Raw genomic sequence first — 23,277 nt, 5'->3', positions numbered from 1 at the left:
CAACTTCAAAATTAATTCAAGCTCCACTTTTTGTGTCTGAAATTTCATATTGATCACGCCCAAATGAGTTTAAAGAGAGAATGGAACGGCCCCTCGGGGGATAGGCCTTCTAAATTTAATATCTTCAACAAAGGTCGACATTATGGCAGATTCAGACCAAAGTGTTGAATGGAAGATTATTAAAATTGTGGTGTAGGACAGCAGGGATGGGCTAGTTTAACCCTTTCCTTACCACCCATAGGAAAATCGTCACATTCGTTACGATGCAACCGATCATTTTCTCATTCTGATATCTCTTGTACATCATAAAATGTATAAAAATGTTTTGATTACAGCTAATAATACTAAACACTGTGTTGTAGAGCTCATTTTGCTAAACACAATTCTGTATAGAATGCACTTGTCACTTTTTTGTTTGAGTAAGAAAAGTCTAACTTTGTGTTGGGTGGGTGTGAAGTTTTGGGGGAAATTCTCTAAAATAGCTGGTAAGGAGAGTTTAAAAAAAAAATAAAGTTCCCTTTATTCATCCCATAGGGGAAATTTTTCTCTAGCGCGGGTGATCGAATTCGGTACCTTTCGGGTACGAAGCAAAGACCGTACCGCTGAGCCACGCGGACCCTATTTGTGTTGTCAAAAGACTGGTTCCAAGGCGATTGGAAGTATCTTCTCGAGGACCGAATACATACATTGTGAGTGAATGAGAAGAATGATATTCTAGTTCCACAGTGATGGCATCTTATTTCCTAGCCTAAATATATGCTGGTCGTCTGTCTTACCATCTATCCTCACTCTTTTGCGCCCAGTTATCACCCAAAAAAAAGGAGCTTTATATAACTCAATATCCACTGAATGTGCTCAAAGCGCTTTACAAGGGTTCCCTGGTCAACAACAACATTTAACATTTTTTCGGACAAAGGCAACGCTGTTTACGGCCAGGTACTCATTTTACACCTGAGTACGGTGAGAGAAAGTGAGTAAATAGCCTTTTCCAAGGACTCAACTATGCGCCAAGCGCGAGGCTCGAACCCATGACCTTCTGATCCGAAAGCGAGCGTCATACCACAAGACCATATAGCCGCACAAAGAATCTGACTATACATCTTGCTACTATAATAAATAGGCATTCGTCTTATTTTCAATATGTAACCCATTCATTGTTTACGCATTGACCGGAGGACAGGTTACACACTTTCAAGGAGTTTTGATCCGGAATAAGGAAGGTGTGACGTCACGACTTTTCTACCCTATGTCGGATTGGGGTTGGAGAAAGAAGACAGTCTTTGAATGTCGGGTCTCCTTGAGAGGTGACAGATTATGTTGCTTTGTTGTGATCTAATAGAAAAAAATTAGAGCTTTTATACTGCGCAAAATCCACTAAACGTGCTCAACACGCTTTACAAGGGATCCCTTGCCAACAGTAACACTTAACATGTAGGACGAGACATGGATTCTGTTAGGCGATATTACATTTTTTATGACAGAGACAACGCTGTTAATGGCGCGGTACTAGATACTCTTTTTACACCTGAGTACGTTGAGAGAATGTGAGTAAACAGCCTTTTCCAAGGACTCTACTATGCGCCGAGCGAGGCTGGAACCCAAGACCTTCCAATCCAAAAACGAGTGTCACACAACAAGACCACATACCCGCACAAGTCAAAAAGGTAACGATGAACGTTGCTGACACTAATGGTATGTACACAGATTCGGACCGGCGGGATTCTTGTTCAAATCCTGCCCTTGGTGGTTCAAAGTTGAATCCTTGAAAAGACTCTTTACTCACATTCTCTCGTCGTACTCAAGTGTAAAGTTAGGGCCTGTCAAATAACAGCATTTTGTTGGTTTTTGTTTTGTTTTGATGTTTTAAATATTTTTTTTTTATTTGGTAGGATTCTTGGAAAGTAATTTACGAGTAGATTAATATATTATTAAATCTATTGTAGTCTGCTTGTTATGACATTTTCTCTCTCTCTCTCTCTCTCTCTCTCTCTCTCTCTCTCTCTCTCTCTCTCATCTTCTCTATCTATCTCTCCCTGTGCGCGCGCGAGCGTGTGGGTGTGTGTGTGTGTGTGTGTGTTTACCTCCAATCAGATATCTATGTATCCCCATCCTCTCTCTCTCTCTCTCTCTCTCTCTCGTTCTCTCTCGCTCGCTCTCGCTCTCTCCCTCTCTTTCACCCCATATACCTATCTTTCCCCCACTCACTCTCTCCCTCTCTTTCACCCCATATACCTATCTTTCCCCCACTCTCTCTCTCTCCCCACGTATTTATCCCCTCTCCCTATCTCGCTCCTCCACTGACTCTACCTCTCTCTCTCTCTCTCTCTCTCTCTCTCTCTCTCTCTCTCTCCATCCCTAACTAAATCTCCATTCATTCACCTCCCACAGTTTGCGTCATTTCCTAGTGTAAGGATGAATTCAAATTCGACTCCTTTCCATCAATTTAATTCAAATTGGTTTTTCGTACTCCATGAATGGACAATGTTGGTGAATTGAGCACAGAATTAGTGTGTCCCAATGTGTGTGTTCGTTTTTCGTTTGTGTGTATATGCACATGTGTGTGTGTGTGTGTGTGTGTGTGTGTGTTTGAGCTTGATTGTTAGAATGGATGGATGGATCGAAGGGTTTTGAATGCGTTTGGGCAAAATATTCACTACATCAGCCAGCCGGATATAACGTACCAACGCGCAACATGATGTGTGTAACCTGTAATGTGCGGCTATGTGGTCTTGTAGTATGACACTCGCTTTCAGATCGGAAGGTCCTGGGTTCGAGCCTCGCTCGGCGTATAGTTGAGTCCTTCGAAATGGCTCTTTACTCACATATTCTCTCACCGTACTCAAGTGTAACATGAGTTAACAGCCTTGTCTCTGTATGAAAGAACTTGTAATATCGCCTACTAAGCGTCATGTCTCGTTCTACATGTTACGTGTTGCTGTTGATCTCTTGTAAAGCGCTTTGAGTACATTTAGTGGATATTGCGCTATACAAAAGCTCACGTTAGAGCTGAATGACGTCAACTTCATTGGTCCGTTATAGATAGTTCGGAGATGACGTCACTCAGGTCTTTGTTATTGTTTTTTGCCATCCTCGTTTATGAGAAATTCTCACCTAACTGTATTATCCAGACAACAAACAATCATGGTTACACACAGTTTTGTGTGTTGGTCCGTTATACTTCCGGATGGCAATGTTGTGAACTTCTTAGCCAAGGGCATGTAATCTATACAACGAATCGTATGCGCGCGCGTGCGTGCGTGTGTGTGTGTGTGTGTGTGTGTGCGTGTGTCTTTATGTGTGAGAGAGAGTGCATGTGTGCGTGTCCATGCGTGTTTGATTGATTTCCTAAGTAAATGGACCAGTCATAATCTAATTTTCTCTCCATCAATTCCGTAGTCCATCTCATGAATTTGAAGTCCTCCACCATGCATATCAACTAGACTAGTCATTAACTACATCAGCGACCCTTTTAACTAGTACCGTACAGCCACCATAAACCTGAGCATTTGTATTCCGCAATACCCACTAAACGAGCCCGAAGCGCTTTAAAAACTTGAGCTCTTATATAGAGCAATATCCACTAAAGTGCTCATAGCGCTTTACAGGGGGTCCCTGATCAACAGAACACGTAACATGTAGAACGAGACATGACGCCTGTTTGGCAATATTAATTTTTTTTCCGACATAGACAACGCTGTTAACCTGAGTACGGGAAGAATAAGTGAGTAAAGAGCCTTTTTCAAGGACTCAACTATGCGCCGAGTGAGGCTCGAACCCAGGACCTTCCGATAAGAAAGCGATTGTCATACCTCTAGATCACATAATCTCACAGGGGATCCCTAGCCTACAGCAACATTTAAGACAAAGAACGAGTTCATTTCATGTCCCCATGTGAGGTAACTAGTACTACATAAAGTTTTGATGGAGAGAGAGAGACAACGCTGTTAAGGACCAGGTACTCATTTTACACTTAAGTACGATGAGAGCATTTATATATTTATGTAGAGAGCCACTTCCATGGACTCAACTTTACGCTGCTCCAAGCGGGAATCGAACCGAAGACGTGTAGCTCCGCGGGCGAGTGTCATACCACTAGACGATAAAGCTAGTAAATACATTTCGTCACCTTGCATTTCAATCGATCGATATTTGAAGGACGAGTTTTCTGGCCAAAATTTTAGATACTTGTTTTTTCCAGAGTATGAGAGAATAGAATAATATTGTTTGAATTTGATCCACTTTGCTCAGAGCCGTTAGGCCCATAGAGCCGGGGGTTATCCCGGTTTCTCTAGTGTGAAACGGACAATACCAATAATTGCTTGCTACCCTTTGGAAATGACGTTATTCTATCGCAAATACTTTCCGCCAGACCTAACAGACCCAGCAATCCATTCACTTGCTAGGTGGACAAGAAGGTCAGAAAAAAATCTCGACTGCACCCGCTCCCTTTGCGTGTGAAGTGGGTGCTCTACCAACTGAGCTATCGAGACCCCCAATCATTGACACTAAACTTAAAACATTCTTATTGGAAACTACTTTTACTCATAAATCTTATTCCATAATCATGCAATCTGCGTCAAGCTAATACGTTTCAACAGTCGTAACGTCACTTCCTCGTTGACGCATGGTGTGTAACTGGCTCTAACCTATCGGAACAAGGCCCTTATGAAATATTTCTCCGACGAGCATAAAAGCGTATCCAGAGGGGAAAAAACATTATAAATGTGATCATGTTTTGACTTTTGCACATTCTGATCACAAGACATATGAAAAGTTCTTGCCAGCATGAAGAATAAAAAGTACCGAGTTTCTTTGTTTAGAACCACGATGGCCGTCGTTGTTGGGCGACGTGACATCAGACTATTGAATCGTATTATGCTGTGTTTTATCATTTTATTATTAATCAATGACTTTATTTTCATTGTAAAGCGTTTTGAGATGCAATTGCATAGAAAGCGCTATACTAAATGTACACTATTATTATTCTCATCATCATCATCATCATCATCATCATCATCATCATCATCATCATCATCATCATCATCATCATCATCATTATCATCATCATCATCACCATCATTATGATGATTATCAATATTATCATTATTATTATTAGAATTATTATTATTATTATAATCATCATCATCATCATCATTATTATTATTATTATTATTATTATTATTATTATTATTATTATTATTATTATTATTATTATTATAATTATTAGTAGTAGTAGTAGTAGTAGTAGTAGTAGTAGTAGTAGTAGTAGTAGTAGTAGTAGTAGTAGTAGTAGTAGTAGTAGTAGTAGTAGTTATAGTATTATTATTATTATTATTATTATTATTATTATTAGTTATCATTTTTATTGTGATTATTATTATTATTATTATTATTATTATTATTATTATTATTATTATTATTATTATTATTATTATTATTATTATTATTATTATTATTATTATTATTATTCCGTCATTTAATCCCAAAAACCAATTCACTGATTTTTTTAATGAGACATCTTGTGCACTTAAGGGTTAACGATGGCAACCTCTTAAATATAAATTAGTGTTAATTCCGTCATTAAAAACCCAAAAATCCACTTCACTGATCTTTAAGAAATTCTAAAACCTTAATAAAGGTTAATGGTGACAATCTTTCACCCCCCCCCCCCTCCTTTCCCACCACCCCCTCCTCCCAACCAATTCAATGGTCTTTAAGAATTCCTGAAAATCTAATGACGGTTAATGATTACAATTATTGACAAAACTTTCTCGGCCGACTAAGAGCGTATCATCAAAATCGTAACGCAACAAACTGGAAAGTGAAGTTACGTAACTACTAAAGTCAAAATTTCTATTAACTACTTAAGATAGATTAGTCTCCCTTGAACGTTGACAGCTCGTATCTTCTAATGGGTTTTTGAGTCTCTTCCTTCCCCACTAACTCTGGACTACTTCAACTATTTAATTTTGTTTTGAGAATGAGTCTACTAATACGGGTTGTCCACAACGTTAACATTAAGTAAGACTCCCAAATTATGATTGATGTAGGTAGTTTTAAGTACAGTCGTCATTACGAACAAAAAACGGAATATACAAAAAAAAAAAAGGAGAGAAAAAATGAATTATCGATTTATTCAGTTTCTTTCATTTTGTCCAGAAAATGTTCATGAATTGAGAGTTTCATCAGGTGAAACTTCGCGTGTCAAAGGAGACCTAACAAGCGTCATGTCTCGTCTCGTCTTACATGTTACGTGTTGCTGTTGACCAAGGAGCCCCTCGTAAAGCGCTTTGAACACGTTTAGTGGATATTGCGCTTTATAACAAGCTCATTTTTATGTGGTCTTCTGGTATGACACTCGCCTGCGGATTGGAATGCCAGATTCGAGTAACGCTCTGAAAAGCGTATCGTGTAGTCCTTAGAAAATGGCTTTTTACTTACATTCTCTCATAGTTCTCAAAGTGTAAATTGAGTGTCTGGTAGTGGTAGTTACGAGGTTTGTTTGTCTTAGGAAAGAAAATTATAACTCGTCTATTAGCTGGTCCTGTCCTACAAATTAACTGATGCTGTTGGCTAGGGACCCCACCCCCACCCCCCCCCCCTCCCCAACCCCGTAAACCACTTTGAGCACGGTTGGCGGATATTACGCAAAATATATGCTACCGTTTTTGTTTTGTTTTGTATTGTTTTGCTGGGTTTTTTTTTTTGTTTATTTGCTCGGTTTAATGAGGGTAGGGGGATTTGTTTTGGTCATTTGTTTGTTCTTGTGGGTTTGTTTTCAGTCGTTTTAAAAAAAAATTGGGAGGGGAGGGGGATGGGGGGGGGGGGGGGGGTTTAAAATGCAAGAGTAGAGAGAGGTAAAATAAATTAAAACCACAAAGACAGGCCCACTAAAAGTCTGACAATAACTTTGATGGAACCACGCCCTAAACCAACTTCAGGTCTTTAAACTATGTATCTTGGTAAAATGTCCACTAATAAAATCGTGTAAGATGACAGACGATTAGGTAGGGATTTTGGATTCTGGCTTACGTAGCAGCAAATTATTGAACTGTACTGTATTCGTCAATGAATTTGGATCTCTCTCTCTCTCTTTCTCTCTCTCTCTCTCTCTCTCTCTCTCTCTCTCTCTCTCTCTCTCTCTGTGTGTGTGTGTGTGTGTGTGTGTGTGTGAACTCTCAAATATCTTTATTTGCCTATCCTTCCCTATCGTCCATTTCTCATACTCTTTCTCTCTCTGTCTATCACAGGTTCTCTTTTTCTCTAATTCTCTCTCCTTCTTGTTCTCTCTCTCTCTCTCTCTCTCTCTCTCTCTCTCTCTCTAAGGCTAAGAAAAGAGAACAAGAGAACAAAAAAAAAAAGAGTGACACAGGAGAGAAGCAAAAATAGAAACAAAAGAAAATAAGATAGAGAGATAGAGAGAGAGGGAGAGAGAGGGGGAGAGGGAGAGAGAGAACAAGAAGGAGAGAGAAAGAGAGAACCTGTGATAGACCACAGTGGGAGAGAGAGAGAGAGAGAGAGAGAGAGAGAGAGAGAGAGTAGGTGAAAAAGACGATAGGGAAGGATAGACAAATAAAGATATATTATGAGAGTTCAGAGAGAGAGAGAGAGAGAGAGAGAGAGAGAGAGAGAGAGAGAGAGAGAGGGAATCGTGGATAAAGAGATATTAAGGAGTAACTTGAAATCTTTGATATGTCATTATGTAAATCATCCCAACGGTATTATGTGGGATCTGGACCTGTCGACCTGACGTCGTGAGAATGAAATAGACTGACAGGTGGATAGATACGATAGATCGATAAATAAATAGATAGATAGATAGAGAGAGAGTTTGAGAGAGAGAGAGAGAGAGAGAGAGAGAGAGAGAGCGAGAGAGAGAGAGAGAGAGAGAGAATTCCCTTTATTCATCCCTAAAGGAAGATTTTTCTTTAGTGTTTAATCCAAGGGAAAACTAGAAAAACCCAGGCGTCAGCCGCAGTCCAGCGCCGCAAAGTGAGCTCCGGTGACTTGTTCATCTAGTCTTATTAAATGAGTTATTTTTTACGCACCATTTAACACTACACGTTTTCGTGGGACCGTTCATGCGTCGTAAACAATGCCAATGACATGACAGAATACCTTTCCTCCGGGTATTAATTTATCTTTGTCGAGATAACAACAAATAACAACTAATATCATTCATTCTACTTCCGGGTAGTTGCTCGGAGTTGTGCACGTAAAGGTGCGGCTATGTGATCTAGTGGTATGACACTCGCTTTCGGATCGGAAGGTCTTGGATTCGAGCCTCGCGCTCGGCGCCTAGTTGAGTCCTTGGAAAAGGCTCTTTACTCACATTCTCTCACCGTACTCAGGTGTAAAATGAGTACCTGGTCGTTAACAGCGTTGTCTTCGTCCGAAAAATTGTAATATCGCCTAACAGGCGTCATTTCCCGTCCGATATATTAAATGTTGCTGTTGGTCAGGGATTCCTTTAACGCGCTTTGAGCACATTTAGTGAATATTGCGCTATATAAAACTCAATTTAAAAAAAAAGGTGGGGCCTAGATGACCACATCACTATTGGTTTTTGAGGCTAGACTCAAAGTGTTTTTGTGTTATCATGTGCTATTTGTTGTTATCTGGACAAAGATATATTTTTAAAATTGATCTTTTATATTGCGCAATATCCAATGAACCTGCTCAAAGCTCTTTACAGTGGGACCCCTGGCCAACATCAACATTTAACATGTAGGACAAAACATGACGCCTGTTAGGAGATATTATTATTTTTTTCGGACAGAGACAACGCTGTTAACGGCCAGGTACTCATTTTACACCCGAGTTGAGTGAGAGAATGTGAGTTAATAGCCTTTTCCGAGGACTCAACTATGCGCCGAGCGAGGCTCGAACCCAGGACCGTCCGATTCAAAAGCGAGTGTAATACCACTAGACCACTAAATCACATACTGTTTACTCCATCCGTCAAAGTAAGATTCTGAGATCTGATGAAACCAACAAGTTGTAAAAAAGCAGCTTTTTATTTTGCATTCAAGTCATCTTCATGATCACTTTTCATAAATAAATATTGGCTTCTTCATCAAAACAAATTACTTGGGAATTCCCTATTTTACGTTGTGATTTATATTCATAATCACCAAAAATTACTTGAGATAACCAATCAGCTGTCTTTTCAACCTTTATTTAAACCAATAAATTACTATTGGTCAATTGATGAATAACGTTTTTATTCAACGATAATGTTTTTACTCAAAACCTAAAATGGATCATATTTTATGAGGATTCTTGTTAGATTCTTCATAGGTCTATTATTATTTTGATAAACGCAGATGTAATTTTGATCCATTTTAATACCAATATTATTATGATTATTCAACGTGGATCCTTTTCTGAACAACTAGGCCCATTATGCGTTCGGTTATCAGACCTGTATATATGTAAACGTCGTTCTACTGCACAGTCTTGCCCTAGAACAGAGATTGAAGACGTGAAATTTCTGAAGAAAGAAAACTGTCTCCTCTCGAGTGTACCCTTTTAACCTCTGACGGATCTCATCATCATCATCATCATCAAGTGCCAGGCCTGTTGCAGACATCGGCGATCATGTCCCTCCAACCATATCTATCCTCAGATCTTCTCAATCGCGCGATTCCTGTTCCTCCTCCACCAATCCATCCGTTCAGATTGTCAATGTAATCAATCCTCTGTCTCCCTCTTCTTTTCTCCCCAGCAACTTTACCCGTAAGTACAATCTTTTCAATTCGGTTTTTTTTCTGTAAATATGTCCGAGAAATTTTAACTGTCTTTTTCTGATGGTGTTTACTGATCTGCCATTCTCGAAAAAAAAACACTTATTCTAACGTTTTGGCCATACAACTCGTCCTTCAAATATCGATCGACTTACTTGACCCTACTCTTGGCAAAGACTCTCAAGCCTGGGACTTTGCAAATCCCAATTTTGAGACTCATAGAGAAGATGAGGGATATATGTGACCAAAATTGGGGGTTGGGGGGGGGGGCAAAGTACTTCTGTCTGTGAACCAGTGGAATTGTCTGATCTACATTAACTACGACCACTGACAACCCGAAATGAATGAAAATTACTAAGGAGAATGTAATGTTGATCGTTGTCATTGATAATAGAAAACTCCTTGGTGTTGTGTGATATGATATGAATCGTTTACTGTAGATTACAAATTACCAGTCTATTCTTCCCCCCCCCCCAATCTCCCCAGCCCTTATTCCATACAATTCACACACACACACACACACACACACATACACATACGCTCACAAACACATACATATCCCCACTCTCTCACTCTCTCTCTCTCTCTCTCTCTCTCTCTCTCTCTCTCTCCCGTTTATACCTCTCCTTGAATCCACATCCAACACCCTCTCCATACATTTACATTGTTTCCAAATTTTACAAAATGTGAATTATCTTTTTTTTGTTTGTAACTTTTCATTTTTGTGTTCTGTTGTTTGTCTCCTGAAGTAGGTCAAGGGCCGAAACGTTGTTTGTTTTGTGCTGTTCCGTTATATATGAGTCACACTTACTCACTTTATTTTTTCTCTATCGGCTCATTTAGGCACCTCTAGAATATGGTATTATGAGAGTGGCAAATAGGGAGCACGCACATAAACATTACAATTTCTTTAGCTTTATATAGGGCAATATCCACTAAATGTGCTCAAAGCGCTTTACAATGGGTCCCTGGTCAACTGCAATATTTAACATGTAGGACGCCTGTTAGGCCATATTACAATTTTTCGGACAAAAACAACGCTGTTAACGGCCAGGTACTCATTTTAGACCTGAGTATGGTGAGAGAATGTGAGTAAAGAGCCTTTTCCAAGGACTGAACAATGGGCCGAGCGCGAGGCTCGAACCCAGGACCTTCCGATCCGAAAGCGAGTGTCATACCACTAGACCACATACCCGCACATCTGAACAAGTGTGGATGAAACAGTGACAGACAAAGCAGAAAGAAAAATATTTTTTAAAAAAACATTCCAAAGACTCAGCCTGCCTCCAGTGTAGACCAAACCCAAGATCTCCTGAGTACCCTCAGACCTTTAATAGTCCCACGTAACGGAATTTGTGCATGGCTCGAACGAACCCAGGACCTGCCGATCCGAAAGCGGGTGTCATAGCACTAGACCACATAGCCGTACATAATCATAAGGTGGCATAACTAATTTAGTAGCAGGATGTATAGATAGTATGCACTTGGCTAAGAAGCTCATAACATTGCCATCCGGAAATATAAGTTACCAACACACAAAACTGTGTGTACCCATGAACGTTTATAGTCAGGTTAATACAGTTCAATGAGCATTACTCATAAACGCGGATGGCAAAAAACAATAACAAAGACATGAGTGACGTCATCTTTGTTCTATCTATAGGCAGATTCTAAGGATTACGGGACATAATACAGTGAGGATGGATGATTTATATTGACGACCAGCATATATTTAGACTTGACAATAAGATGTCATCACTCGTGGATAAGATGCTCATTTACATAAGGTTTGACAAGGTTGCGTCTCATCACCTTTTTAACATATATAGTGAAATAATATTCAAAGAAATTGAAGATATGAAAGGCTTCGTCGTTGGAGGGAAGAATATGAATAGCATAAGATACACAGACGATGGTACTCTGATGGCCTACTCTCCAGAAAACGTGCAGAAAATTTTAGATATACTGGTGTGCAAAAGTGAAAGAGATGGGCCTGAAACTAAATGTGAAAAAAAACCGAATGCATGGTGGTCTCAAAGAATGACAACAACACGACCTTCCACTTGTCAAGCAAAGGAGAGACCATCAAACAAGTAAAGAAATTTAAATATTTAGGCACTATCATTATCCGTGACGCACGTGACATAGATGATATAAAACAAAGAATAGCAATAGCAAAAACGTGTTCCATACAATGCGACCAGTTGTGTCAAATAACAACCTAAAGTTGAAGACCAGAATGAAAGTATGTTATAAGTACCCTTTTAAACGGGTGTGAAACGTGGACGCTTGACAAAGAATGTACGAGGAGGTTAGAGGCATTTGAGATGTGGATGTATTGAAGAATGTTGAGGCTATCATGGACAGACAAATATACGAACGAGGAAGTATTGGAGACGGTGAGATAGGGAAGAACGTTGATTGATACCATCAGAAAGAGGCAGTTACGGTTTCTTGGGCATGTGTGGAGAAGAGACGAAATAGAAAAGTTGGTAACATCTGGGATGATCGAGGGAAAGAGAGCTAGAGGAAGACAAAGAATTTCATATCTAAATAAACTAAAAATGGCCAAAAAAACAACACAAATTTCATGCGCACCGCAGAGGATCGTGATTCGTGGAGACAGCTGACCGGCAACGTGCTCAAGAGTACAAGCCACGATGGATGATGATTTGTTCAATCCTTCAGAAGCGTGGTTTTACACTTCTAATTAGATTGGAACCAGTATTTTGACATCCCACTTTTGTTCCCTATTGGGAGAAAAAGGAAGTAAGGAAATAGGATATTTTGTATTATTTTAAAAATAACATGAGCTTTTATATAGCGCAATATCCACTAAACGTATTCAAAGTCTTTTACAAAGGGTCCCCGGTCAACAGTAACATTTGTGACCCATCGTCTCAAAGCGGTATTATGTCGGAACGAACCATATGCTTAGAAGCCGAATTAATGTTAAACTGGTCAAAAATATAAATTGTTGGCATTAGCACCCTAAAACATGGTGTCCATTCTCCTCAATAAAACATACACTTAATACCGTTTTGAGGCGAATGGTCACAGTATTCTGTCCATCTGTTCAATACATCGTGTTTGTTCGTCAGTAAGGTTCCATTTTTATCTTCTATTACATTAGATTTGGCATTGTATGTATTTGTAAGCATTTTCAATGTGCTATACGCTTGTCTTAGGTTTCCACCGCATCTCATACTTATGTCGATACCAAAACATTGGTCATCTATCCATATCTCGTTTGCCTTACGCATGTATTTTCTCACTTCCCTATTACTTTCCTGATATCTTGCCATCGCTTCTTCGTTTTGATGTTTATGTGTCCTACATTCACTTCTTCTGTCGCATAACTCAAGAACTTCGTTGGTCACCCAGGGTCTTCTTATCTTCCTTCTGTGTCCAAGGGCTTTCTCTGCTGTTGAGTGGAGTACATCATTAATGCTCCCAGTTAGTGAGTCTTTATCATTGTCTATTAAACTTAGGGTAGCAAATTTACCACCAACTTCAACCTTAAAAATTTCAGGAACTGCTGGATCTTTCAGTTTCTCGACATCAAACATTAGTCTTGTTTCTGCAGCATCACGTTATGTTTGAAGTTTCAATTTGAGTGGACAGAGAACAAGATCATGATCACTTCCTATGTTTGCTACTGGATATGTACTTGTCTTTGCCTTATTTATACCCGACTTAAAATCTCTGTGGAGCGAGTATAAAATCAATTTGGTTGTGTGACTGACCACCAGGGCAGCGCCATGTTGTTGTTCGTGTTCTTTTGTGTGGGTGGAGAGTGTTTGCAATAGTTAACTTAGGGGCTTTAGCAAATTCCAGTAGTCTCATGCCCCTATCATTGGTTGTTCCTATACTAAAACGCCCTATTGTTCCTGTCCAGTTTGGATATGCGTCTGGTCCCACCTTCCCGTTTCAGTCTCCTTGTACTATAAAGAGGTCTTTCTTTGGTATCTTGGAAATTGTTGCTTCTAAAATCTCATAATATTGTTCTATATCTTCATCACTGTATTCACACTGTAGATACATTTTTGGGCTGAGCTGCGATTCTGATAGTGATTATTATCCTTCTGGACACTGGGGTACATTCTATGATAGCATCGGTGTTTTCTTTCTTAACAATGAATGCAACTCCATGTTGATGGATCCTTTCATCCCCAGAGTACCATATTTTGTGGCCATCTGTCGACAAAAGTACATTGAGAGAACGTGAGTAAAGAGTCTTTTCCAAGGACTCAACTATGAGCCGCTCGTTACTCGAACCCAGGACCTTGACCTCCGATCTGAATTTGGGTGTCATACCACTAGACCACATAGCCGCACTATAGTATACTAACCCAAATTATTCTGTTATTCTAACAAATTGAAACATTTTTTTTCAAGCCCAAAAGCCTTTGTAATTGCAGCTAAATAAATAGTAAACAGGGTTAAGAAGAAGGATAATTGATGCCAGAAAGAACGGATGAAGCCATAGCCAAGCTAAAGAAGCTCAAAGCAGAGCTCATACCTAAACAAGAAAAGAGCTAAAGAAACACCAGAGTAAAGAGGATGAAAATCGAGCGTAAACAAGAACATGAGAGGATAAGGTATAAACTGAGCTAAAGGCAGAAGGAGGGTGGGTGGAAGGGGGGGGGGGGGGGGAATAAAATGTTGGACAAGAATAATGCAGATATGATGAGCCGGATCATAATATATAGGTGGAGGGGAGGGAGGGCGGTGGCGAAGGGTAGTGGCCGGGGGAGGGGGAGGGGGTACTGATAACAATGACAGTAGAATATTCATAATATGTGACAGACTGGTGGAATTGCTGGAGATAGAATGGTGCAGAAGATGCAAGTGTAAGAGTGGAGTGGAGCGTTGCCATCGTTAACTTATAGATAGTTCGAAGATGACGTCACCCATGTCTTTGTTATTGTTTTTTGCCATCCGCGTTTATGAGTAATGCTCACTGAACTGTATTAACCAGGACTATAAACGACCATGGTAACACACCGTTTTGTGTGTTGGTCCGTTATACTTCCGGATGGCAATGTTATGAGCTTCTTAGCCAAGCGCATACTATCTATAGCCTGACTTACCAAAAACATACGTCAAAAGACAAATCTTTGGCCACAAAAGAAAACAAATCGTGAGTTGTATTCAATAGGTCAACCAATGAGATCACTTGTTTCCATGAGCTCTACTTACGACAACTCACTAATAGGCGGTGCAAAAAAAAAAAAAAAATGACGTCAAAGATAAGTCCTAGTGGGCACTCGCGAAGCCATTGTTAACTTATAGATAGAATGCGCTTGGCCAAGGAGTTCACAACATTGCCATCCGGAAGTATAAAGGACCAACACACAAACTCTGTGTAACCATGAACGTTTATAGTCAGGTTAATACAGTTTAGTGAGAAAAACTCACAAACGCGGATGGCAAAAACAATAACAAAGGCCTGAGTGACGTCATCTGCATACTATCTATAGCCTGACACTGAAACCAAAAAAGATTGGCATTTTGAAGTCATTATTTAGCCTAGTGAGTTGTCGTTAGTAGTGAGTGCTCATGGAAACAAGTGATCCCATTAGTTGAACTATTGAATTCAACTCACGATTTGTTTTCTTTTGTGGCCAAAGACTGGCATTTTGACGTCATTTTTTGGTCAGTGTCAGGCTATAAGTGAACGATGGCTCCGGCTCTCGTGTCAGGCTATAGATAGAACGAAGACGACGTCACTCTAGCCTTTGTTATTGTTTTTTGCCATCCGCGTTTATGAGTAATTCTCACGAAACAGTATTAACTAGACTATATACGTCAAGGTTACACATAGTGTTGTGGGTTGGTCCTTTTTACTTCCGGATGGCAATGTTGTGAGCTTCTTAGCCAAGCGCATACTGTCTATAAGTAAACCATGACTGCGAGGGGAGAGCCTTGATCACCACGCAGTGAAACACGTCACAGCTTGGCTGTGAAATAGTATTGATTGAACGAAGATGACGTCACTCCTGTCGTTGTTATTGTTTTTTGCCATCCACGTTTATGAGTACTTCTCACAAACTTGTATTAACCAGACTATAAAAGTTCATGGTTACACATAGTTTTGTGTGTTGGTCCGTTATACTTCCGGATGGCAATGCTGTGAACTTCTTTGCCAAGCGCATTCTATTTATAGTTCTACTTAAGAATAGGTGAATATTAATTCAGAAACGTGAGTCGAGCAGGAACTTATGCAAGAAAAAAAGTGAGTAGAAAAGTGCCAGAAGACAATAGAGAAATAAAAACCAGGCGGAGTTGCCGTAACAGTAAGTTCGTGGGCTTGAGTCCCCATCGCCGCGAAGTTTTTATTCTTTAGTGTCTTCAGGTACTTTTCTACTCACTTCATCTCCTGTTATTTTTTTTTTAATTGAGCTTTTATATAGCGCAATATCCACTAAACGTGCTCAAAGCGCTTTACAATGCGGGTCCCTGGCTCAACACTTAATTTGTAGGATCTGACATGACCCCTGTTAGGCGATATTACAATTTTCGGACAGAGACAACCCTGTTAACGGCCAGGTTCTCATTTACACCTGAGTATGATGAGAGAATGTGAGTAATGAGCCTTTCCAATGACTCAACTATGCGCAGAGCGAGATTCGAACCTAGGACTTTCCCATCCGAAATCGAGTGTCATACCACAAGACCACATAGCCGCACAGAGGATACCTAAGAGGATAACATCGAAATTTAGCTACAGTATCTATGACATAATAAAGATATTATAAAGTGGTTAACTTCTACCATTGTATGTTTTATGTGATACACAGAGAAATATGTTGACATAATATTTTTAAAATCCATTTATTCATATTTGTGGGTATAATAATTTGCTTTTGGGTCTTTTGCAAAGAAAGACTTAAATAATCATGGCGTCTGTAGTAGTAGTAGTAGTAGTAGTAGTAGTAGTAGTAGTAGTAGTAGAAGTAGTAGTAGTAGTAGTAGTAGTAGTAGTAGTAGTAGTAGTAGTAGTAGTAGTAGTAGTAGTATTTTAAAATTTAAGTATGGATTTTCCAAAGTCGAACATAGTTTTAAACTGCTATTTGTTTACAGCCATATTGGAAACTTTATTCACTGTGCTATATTTTACAACTTTTAACAACTACCGTGTACATCGATCTATTTATAATACTAATTTTGTGAACAGACTCAGAGGGGGTAGACGAAAACAACGCCCTATAACCACCGTCATTGGTCATCGGCCAACCCCACGCCCGCTCCCCCTACGACCTCGATCCTCGCTTCAATTTATCAACACTCGTCCCCCATCCAATCTAATCACTTCAATGAGTAATCCTCACCGTTCCTTGTCAAATGTCAACACTGTCCGTGACAGTCAGTATGAAATTAACGACCACCATGACAACAACTCGCAGCAACAGCACCGTCTTGAGCAACAACAACAACAACAACCTGCACGTAGTGATCATACCAGTTTAAAAATTGGATTACTAAATGTTAGATCGTGTCGTAATAAAACTCAAGACATAATCGACATTATTGAAGATCATAAAATTAATATTTTTGTCATCTTGGAAACATGGCTTAATCATTCATATGATGATCCAATTATGAAAGCAATTACACCCGAAGGCTTTTGTATTAAATCATTTCCACGCATTGGGAGGAAAGGAGGTGGTATTGCAATTATTTACAACTTGTCACTCTTTGACAAGATATCATTTCACCATGATAATTTTAGAAGTTTTGAATACGCTGGATTTGCCATTCATGAAAATAATTTTAAAAAGTCGTTTCACTGTGTCTACCGCCCACCACCAAGCCAACAAAACAAAATATCAACAATTGATTTTTTATCTGAGTTCGGAGAATTTATGTCTATGCAATCCATTAACAAAAAGCATAATATTTTTATGGGTGATTTTAACATTGATTATTTCGGAAACAAAAATGAATCGAAAGTATTTCGGGAGATTATTGACACAAACAACTATATTCAACTTGTAAGCGGTCCTACAAACAACCATGGCCACACAATAGATCATGTCATTACAGACATTGAACATTCTCTCTCTTCACCTGTCTCAAATATTGATAAATTAATCTCTGACCATCATTTAATTGTGTTTTGCGTTTTATTTCCAATGAAGCACGAAGTAAAAAAGATGATAACATCTCGTAATTTGAAGAATATAAACATGAACATTTTTAAACAAGACCTTGACCATAACGTTAAAAATAAACATGATGCGAATGGTCTCCACGAGTCAATTGTTGGTACGGTGGACAAGCATGCTCCCTTAACAACTAGAGCAGTAAAAGTGAGACGTCAAGCACCCTGGTATAACACCGAAATAAAATTGAATGGATTAGCCAGGAGGCGGGCAGAAAGAAAATGGCTCAAGTCCAGAGATGCTGTCGATAAGAAGCGATACATCGCGGCTAGAAATGATGCAAAAGCCGTCAATTTCAGGGCCAAAAAGAAATTCTATGAAGAAAGCCTCAAAAACGTGGGACGTTCGAGACAATTCTTTGCCTTGACCAAGGAACTGCTGGGACAACAGACGCAACCAGCTCTCCCATCTTTAATCGATCGTACATATCTACCAACTCGCTTTGGTCAATATTTTAAAGATAAAACGGATACCATCAGGAAGGAACTCTCGTCTGAATCGATCCCTACAACATTTGACCAGTTTCATGGTGATTCGTTAACACATTTTTCAAAGATTACTGAAGCTGACTTACGTGATTGCATTATGTCGTCTCCAACTAAAAGTTGTGATTTAGACCCCTTAAATACTGCCATTTTAAAAAAATGCATTGATGCAATTTTAACACCATTTACATGTATTGTTAATAATTCGTTGCAGTCAGGTGCTGTACCAGACATTTACAAAGTTGCTCATGTCAAACCCCTTTTGAAAAAACCTGATCTCGATAAAGGGAACTTAAAAAACTATCGCCCTGTCTCTAATCTTCTTTTTCTCTCTAAGATCTTAGAAAAGCTTGTTTTGAAACAATTACTGTCTCATCTTAAAAATAATTGTCTTGAAGAAAAATTTCAGTCTGCTTATAGGCAACATCATTCGACGGAAACCGCACTTGTTAGGGTTGTTAATGATCTCCTCTCTGTTATAGACAATGGTTCATGTTCTTTGCTGAATTTGCTTGACCTATCGTCTGCTTTTGATACTATTGATCACAATCTTCTTCTCAAACGTCTTGAAATTACTTATGGCGTGTCTGGTGCAGCGCTTGATTGGTTTAGGTCATATTTGTTTAATCGTAAACAGATTATTACGGTGGATGAATATAGATCGGAGGAAATCTTTCTTGATTGTGGGGTTCCCCAGGGTTCAGTACTTGGACCCGTTCTTTTTGTTTTGTACGTTGGCCCTCTGTCTAAAATCATCAGAAGTTTTGGTCTGTCTTACCATCAATACGCTGATGATACGCAATTGTACTGCGTTTCCAATATGAGAAATTTACAAGAAGTATCAGCCAATAGTAAAAATTGTATCCAAAGTGTTAAGAAATGGATGAATGAGAACAGACTGAAACTGAATGATGATAAGACGGAGGTGCTGTATGTGGGGAACAGGAAGTGGAAAAGTGAAACAGATTTGAAGTTGGGGGATGCCTCTATTCAAATTGTTGACAAAGTGAAAAACCTTGGCACATTCTTAGACTCTGGACTGTCGATGGAGCATCAGGTTAATAATTTGGTTAGATCTCTCTTTTTCCAACTAAAAAAGATTGCTTCCATTAGACGGTTCATATCTGAGGATGTGACCAAGCATCTGGTTGTGTCCCTCGTACTATCGAAATTGGATTATTGTAATGCTCTGTTGTTTGGCGTTTCGCAATACAATCTGAAACGTCTTCAGATTGTCCAAAACAGCGCTGCCAGACTAGTATTTATGAAGCGTAGGTGCGACTCTGCCGGACCTCTACTTCATGACCTGCATTGGCTGCCTGTTGAGAAAAGAATTAAATTCAAAGCTTGTGTTTTAGTGTATCGTTGTCTTGAAGGTACTGCCCCTTCCTACCTTTCAGAACTAATTGAAAGATATTCAAAACCCCGCCCCTTACGTTCGGCCAGTGATTCCACAAAACTAGTTGTCCCTCGAATTCGGAAAAATGCTGGAATGAGATCCTTTTCTCATTTCGGACCCTCTATTTGGAACGCCTTACCGCAGAGCATTCGTGAAAAAGAATCTTTGTCTATTTTTAAACGTTCGCTTAAAATATATTTGTTTCGATTTTAGTAGATGGTATGAGAAGCAAGATAGGTTTGGTTTGTGTTGTGTGTTGTGTTGTGTGTGTGTATATGTGTGTGTGTGTGTGTGTGTGTGTGTGCTTGTGTGTGTGAATGAGTATGTTTCAGCCAAAGTAATTTGTAATTTAAGCGCTTAGAGTCTGGTGTCTCGGAGTTATAGCGCTATATAAGTTTTCAGCATTATTATTATTATTATTATTAGTAGTAGTAATAGTAGTAGTAGAAGTATAGTAGTAGTAGTAGTAGTAGTAGTAGTAGTAGTAGTAGTAGTAGTAGCAGTTGTACTCATTTTACACCTGAGTACAGTGAGGGGATATAAGAAAAGAACCTTTTTTTTCCAAAAACTCGACTATGTGCTCCTCAGAGCGCGTCTCGAAACCTGAAACTTTCATTCCGAAGCAGAGTGTCATGACACAGGACCACATGGCCGCACCAGTAGTGATGAGTGGTAGTAGATAGTCGTAGTGGTCGTAGTGTTTGTGTTGGCATTTGTGATGATGATGATGATGATGATGATGATGATGATGATGATGATGATGATGATGATGATGATGATGATTGCATCGTTGTTATGTCTCTTTTGATGAAAACTGCGAAATATCATGTTGAGTTGGAATCAAAATGGCAACCCGCCTTGTGCGGATTAAAGGGTCGATTGAAGTCAAAATGCCATGGCCCCTCCCTCGTAAGAGATCACCAGCCCCATATCCTTCTCCTCCAGACCTACCAAAGCTTTCAGAGTCCCCTCTGCCCCATCCTCCACGGAGAGATCAGCCTGGGGTCCTCCCATGTCTGATTTTATTGACCCTGGATGTATGGCCGCGACCAAGACACCGACGTCTTTGAGCTCACGTGACATCAAGATGGTAGCCATGTTAACAGCGTTTTTGGAGCACCTGCGATGAAATAGAAGCCAGATTCGTTAGTATAACGTAGATGGTGAGGAGGGGGGTGTTTTTTTGTTGTTGTTGATTTTTAAGGGTTTTACGGCGCTTGCAACACATTAAGGTCATATTATCAGCGCCAGTAAAAAGGAAGAAAATGGGATAGTAAAAAGTTCTAGAATTACAATTAAAGCATCCAAGAATAGGGCAGACAAAGGGGAATTGGTTCAAATAGGGAACAGATGTAGATTCCAAGAGCACACTATCAGTGTACTTAGTTTGAGATCACCTAAAAGTCTCATCCAGACACAAGCACAGGTCCCAACTGAAAGGAATACATTCAAATGTTTACAAATCATATATAATACATAAACAAAACATAATACAGTGTATAACAGAGAGATGATTTACAAGGAAAAAAATATCATCTCCCAAAACTAACTATACATTTGACTGTTTCCCTCCCACCAGGGTATCCGGCCAGGGCCAGGACAAAACCAAGTAATCTCATTCCAAGACAAAGACAGAAAGCATGTTGGAAAACAGACATAGGGGGATAGAAGACACAGTATGTACCTCCCTGCGCACTATGGGAGGTCAAGAACCCCACCCAGGAGGAGGGGGGGGGGAGGGGTAGAAGTCATAAACAAAACGTTTGACTAATGCATAAATAGATTAAATGAATAAGTATATAACCATTAAATTATGAGCATTTAAATTAACAAAAATAATAAATTGAAATTCATTTAATTCATTTCCATGGAATAACTGTTCTTTAAGGTTTATCACTACGGGTAGACTGGAAAGCCCAATGTTTCCTGAGTATTTTAATCTTTATTTGAAGCAAAGCAGGTGATTTTTCATGAAGTTCTGGTCATATACGTGGGCTAAGGTGGGAAACCCTAATTTTGAGAAAATCGCTTCCAAAGTTGACAAGAGTTGATATTAAGTATAATAATTACCTTCATAAATAAATAAAAATAAAATATTTAGGAGTAGAATTCAATAAAAAATATTTCACTAATATGTACAAAAATGTTTGATTTGACGATTTTTGATGAGAACTCATTTTCCATAGAAATTGACCTCTTGACTAAAATTGTCAATATGTCCGTTCGAAGCTTTTCACCATGCGACTGATTATCTCAAGGACGCCCACATATTATTATGACGTTCAATCCAGGCGGCAAACTCGTGTACATTCGCAAACCCACCAAGTAGCCACATCATAATGCAAGGTTCCACTAGATGTTCTGCCGTTTCAGATTCTATGCCACAGCGCGTACATGTGGAACAGGTGGAAAGTCGCCACTGATAAGCGCGGTCGCTGTAGACGGGTTTTACAATTCAGTCTGGTCCAGTCCAAAAAGTCCTCCTCTCGCTGGTACAGAAGCCTGACAAACTTTTCTCCCAGTTTTGAAAAGACCATGTTCACTTCCCCACAATTTTTACAAGCCGACTTCTATGTCGTTCGGAGTCAGGAAAGCAAAGTACAAGGGCTGCTGGGTCTTGTGTCCATTCGTACTGAAGACATTATCCATTTTATGCGTCTGAAAGGGGTTACTCCGCATACCATCTCTATTTTGTTAAGCCAGCGCCAGGTAATAGGATTCAATAGTCTGATGTCACGCCCGCCCAGCAACCAGCAGCTTGGCTCTAAACAAAGAAAATCAGTACTTTTTATTCTTCATGCTGGCTAAAACATTTTCACATGTCATGTGATCAGAATGTGTAAAAGTCAAAACATGATCAGATTTATGGTGGGTTTTTTTTTCTTCTGGATGCACTTTTATGCTCGTCGGAGGTGTATTTCATAAGGGCGTCCGTCATTGTTCCGTTACTAAGTTACTATGTGTCATTACGAGGGAAAGACGTCACGACTGTTGAAGCTTATTGTCTCCCACTGGAATCTGGGGACTGAATTGCTGCCATTATCGGGCTTCATTATCAACACGTGTTGTTGCCATCGTTCGGGAAACGATATGCAGAGACTAAGTCTACATTTAGTTTCTCAACGCTCTTGCGTCTACGCCACACTGGAGCGGAATATTCTGCTGCGGTAGAATAGCATACTACCAGGGCAAAAGTGCCTGGTCAGCGCGCAAAGTTGTCTTTCCCCAACTTCTTCAGAAGACCGGTGCGTTTCTCTATCTTCCGGGCGACACCTCGGAGTCGATAGGTAAGGTTGCGGTACAGATAACTTCAAGTACTTAGGACACGGTTCTTATGTAAGTTTCTCTCTCTTCCGGGCAACACCTTGGAGTCGATAGGTAAGGTTAAGGTACAGATAACTTCAAGTACTTAGGACATGGTTCTTATGTGAGTTTCTCTATCTTCCGGGCAACACCTCGGAGTCGATAGGTAAGGTTGC

General features: G+C 39.6%; 1 protein-coding gene across 1 annotated transcript in view; it reads right to left on the bottom strand.

Annotated features, from left to right (window-relative positions):
- Positions 1-23,277, bottom strand: part of LOC144971353 (uncharacterized) — a 113,555-nt gene that overhangs the window by 84,704 nt on the left and 5,574 nt on the right. Inside the window, exon 5 of the mRNA XM_078912087.1 lies at positions 20,750-20,918. Within this exon, the coding sequence (XP_078768213.1) occupies positions 20,750-20,918 (169 nt within the window). The remainder of the gene's footprint in view (positions 1-20,749; positions 20,919-23,277) is intronic.

This window comes from Berghia stephanieae, chromosome 4, assembly GCF_034508935.2.
Source record: "Berghia stephanieae isolate SIO BIC M18660-M18661 chromosome 4, UCSD_Bste_1.3, whole genome shotgun sequence".
Classification (NCBI taxonomy): Eukaryota; Metazoa; Mollusca; class Gastropoda; order Nudibranchia; family Aeolidiidae; genus Berghia; species Berghia stephanieae.
The sequence above is the reverse complement of the archived record's forward strand: the minus strand, read 5'-3'. Positions and strand labels throughout refer to the sequence as shown.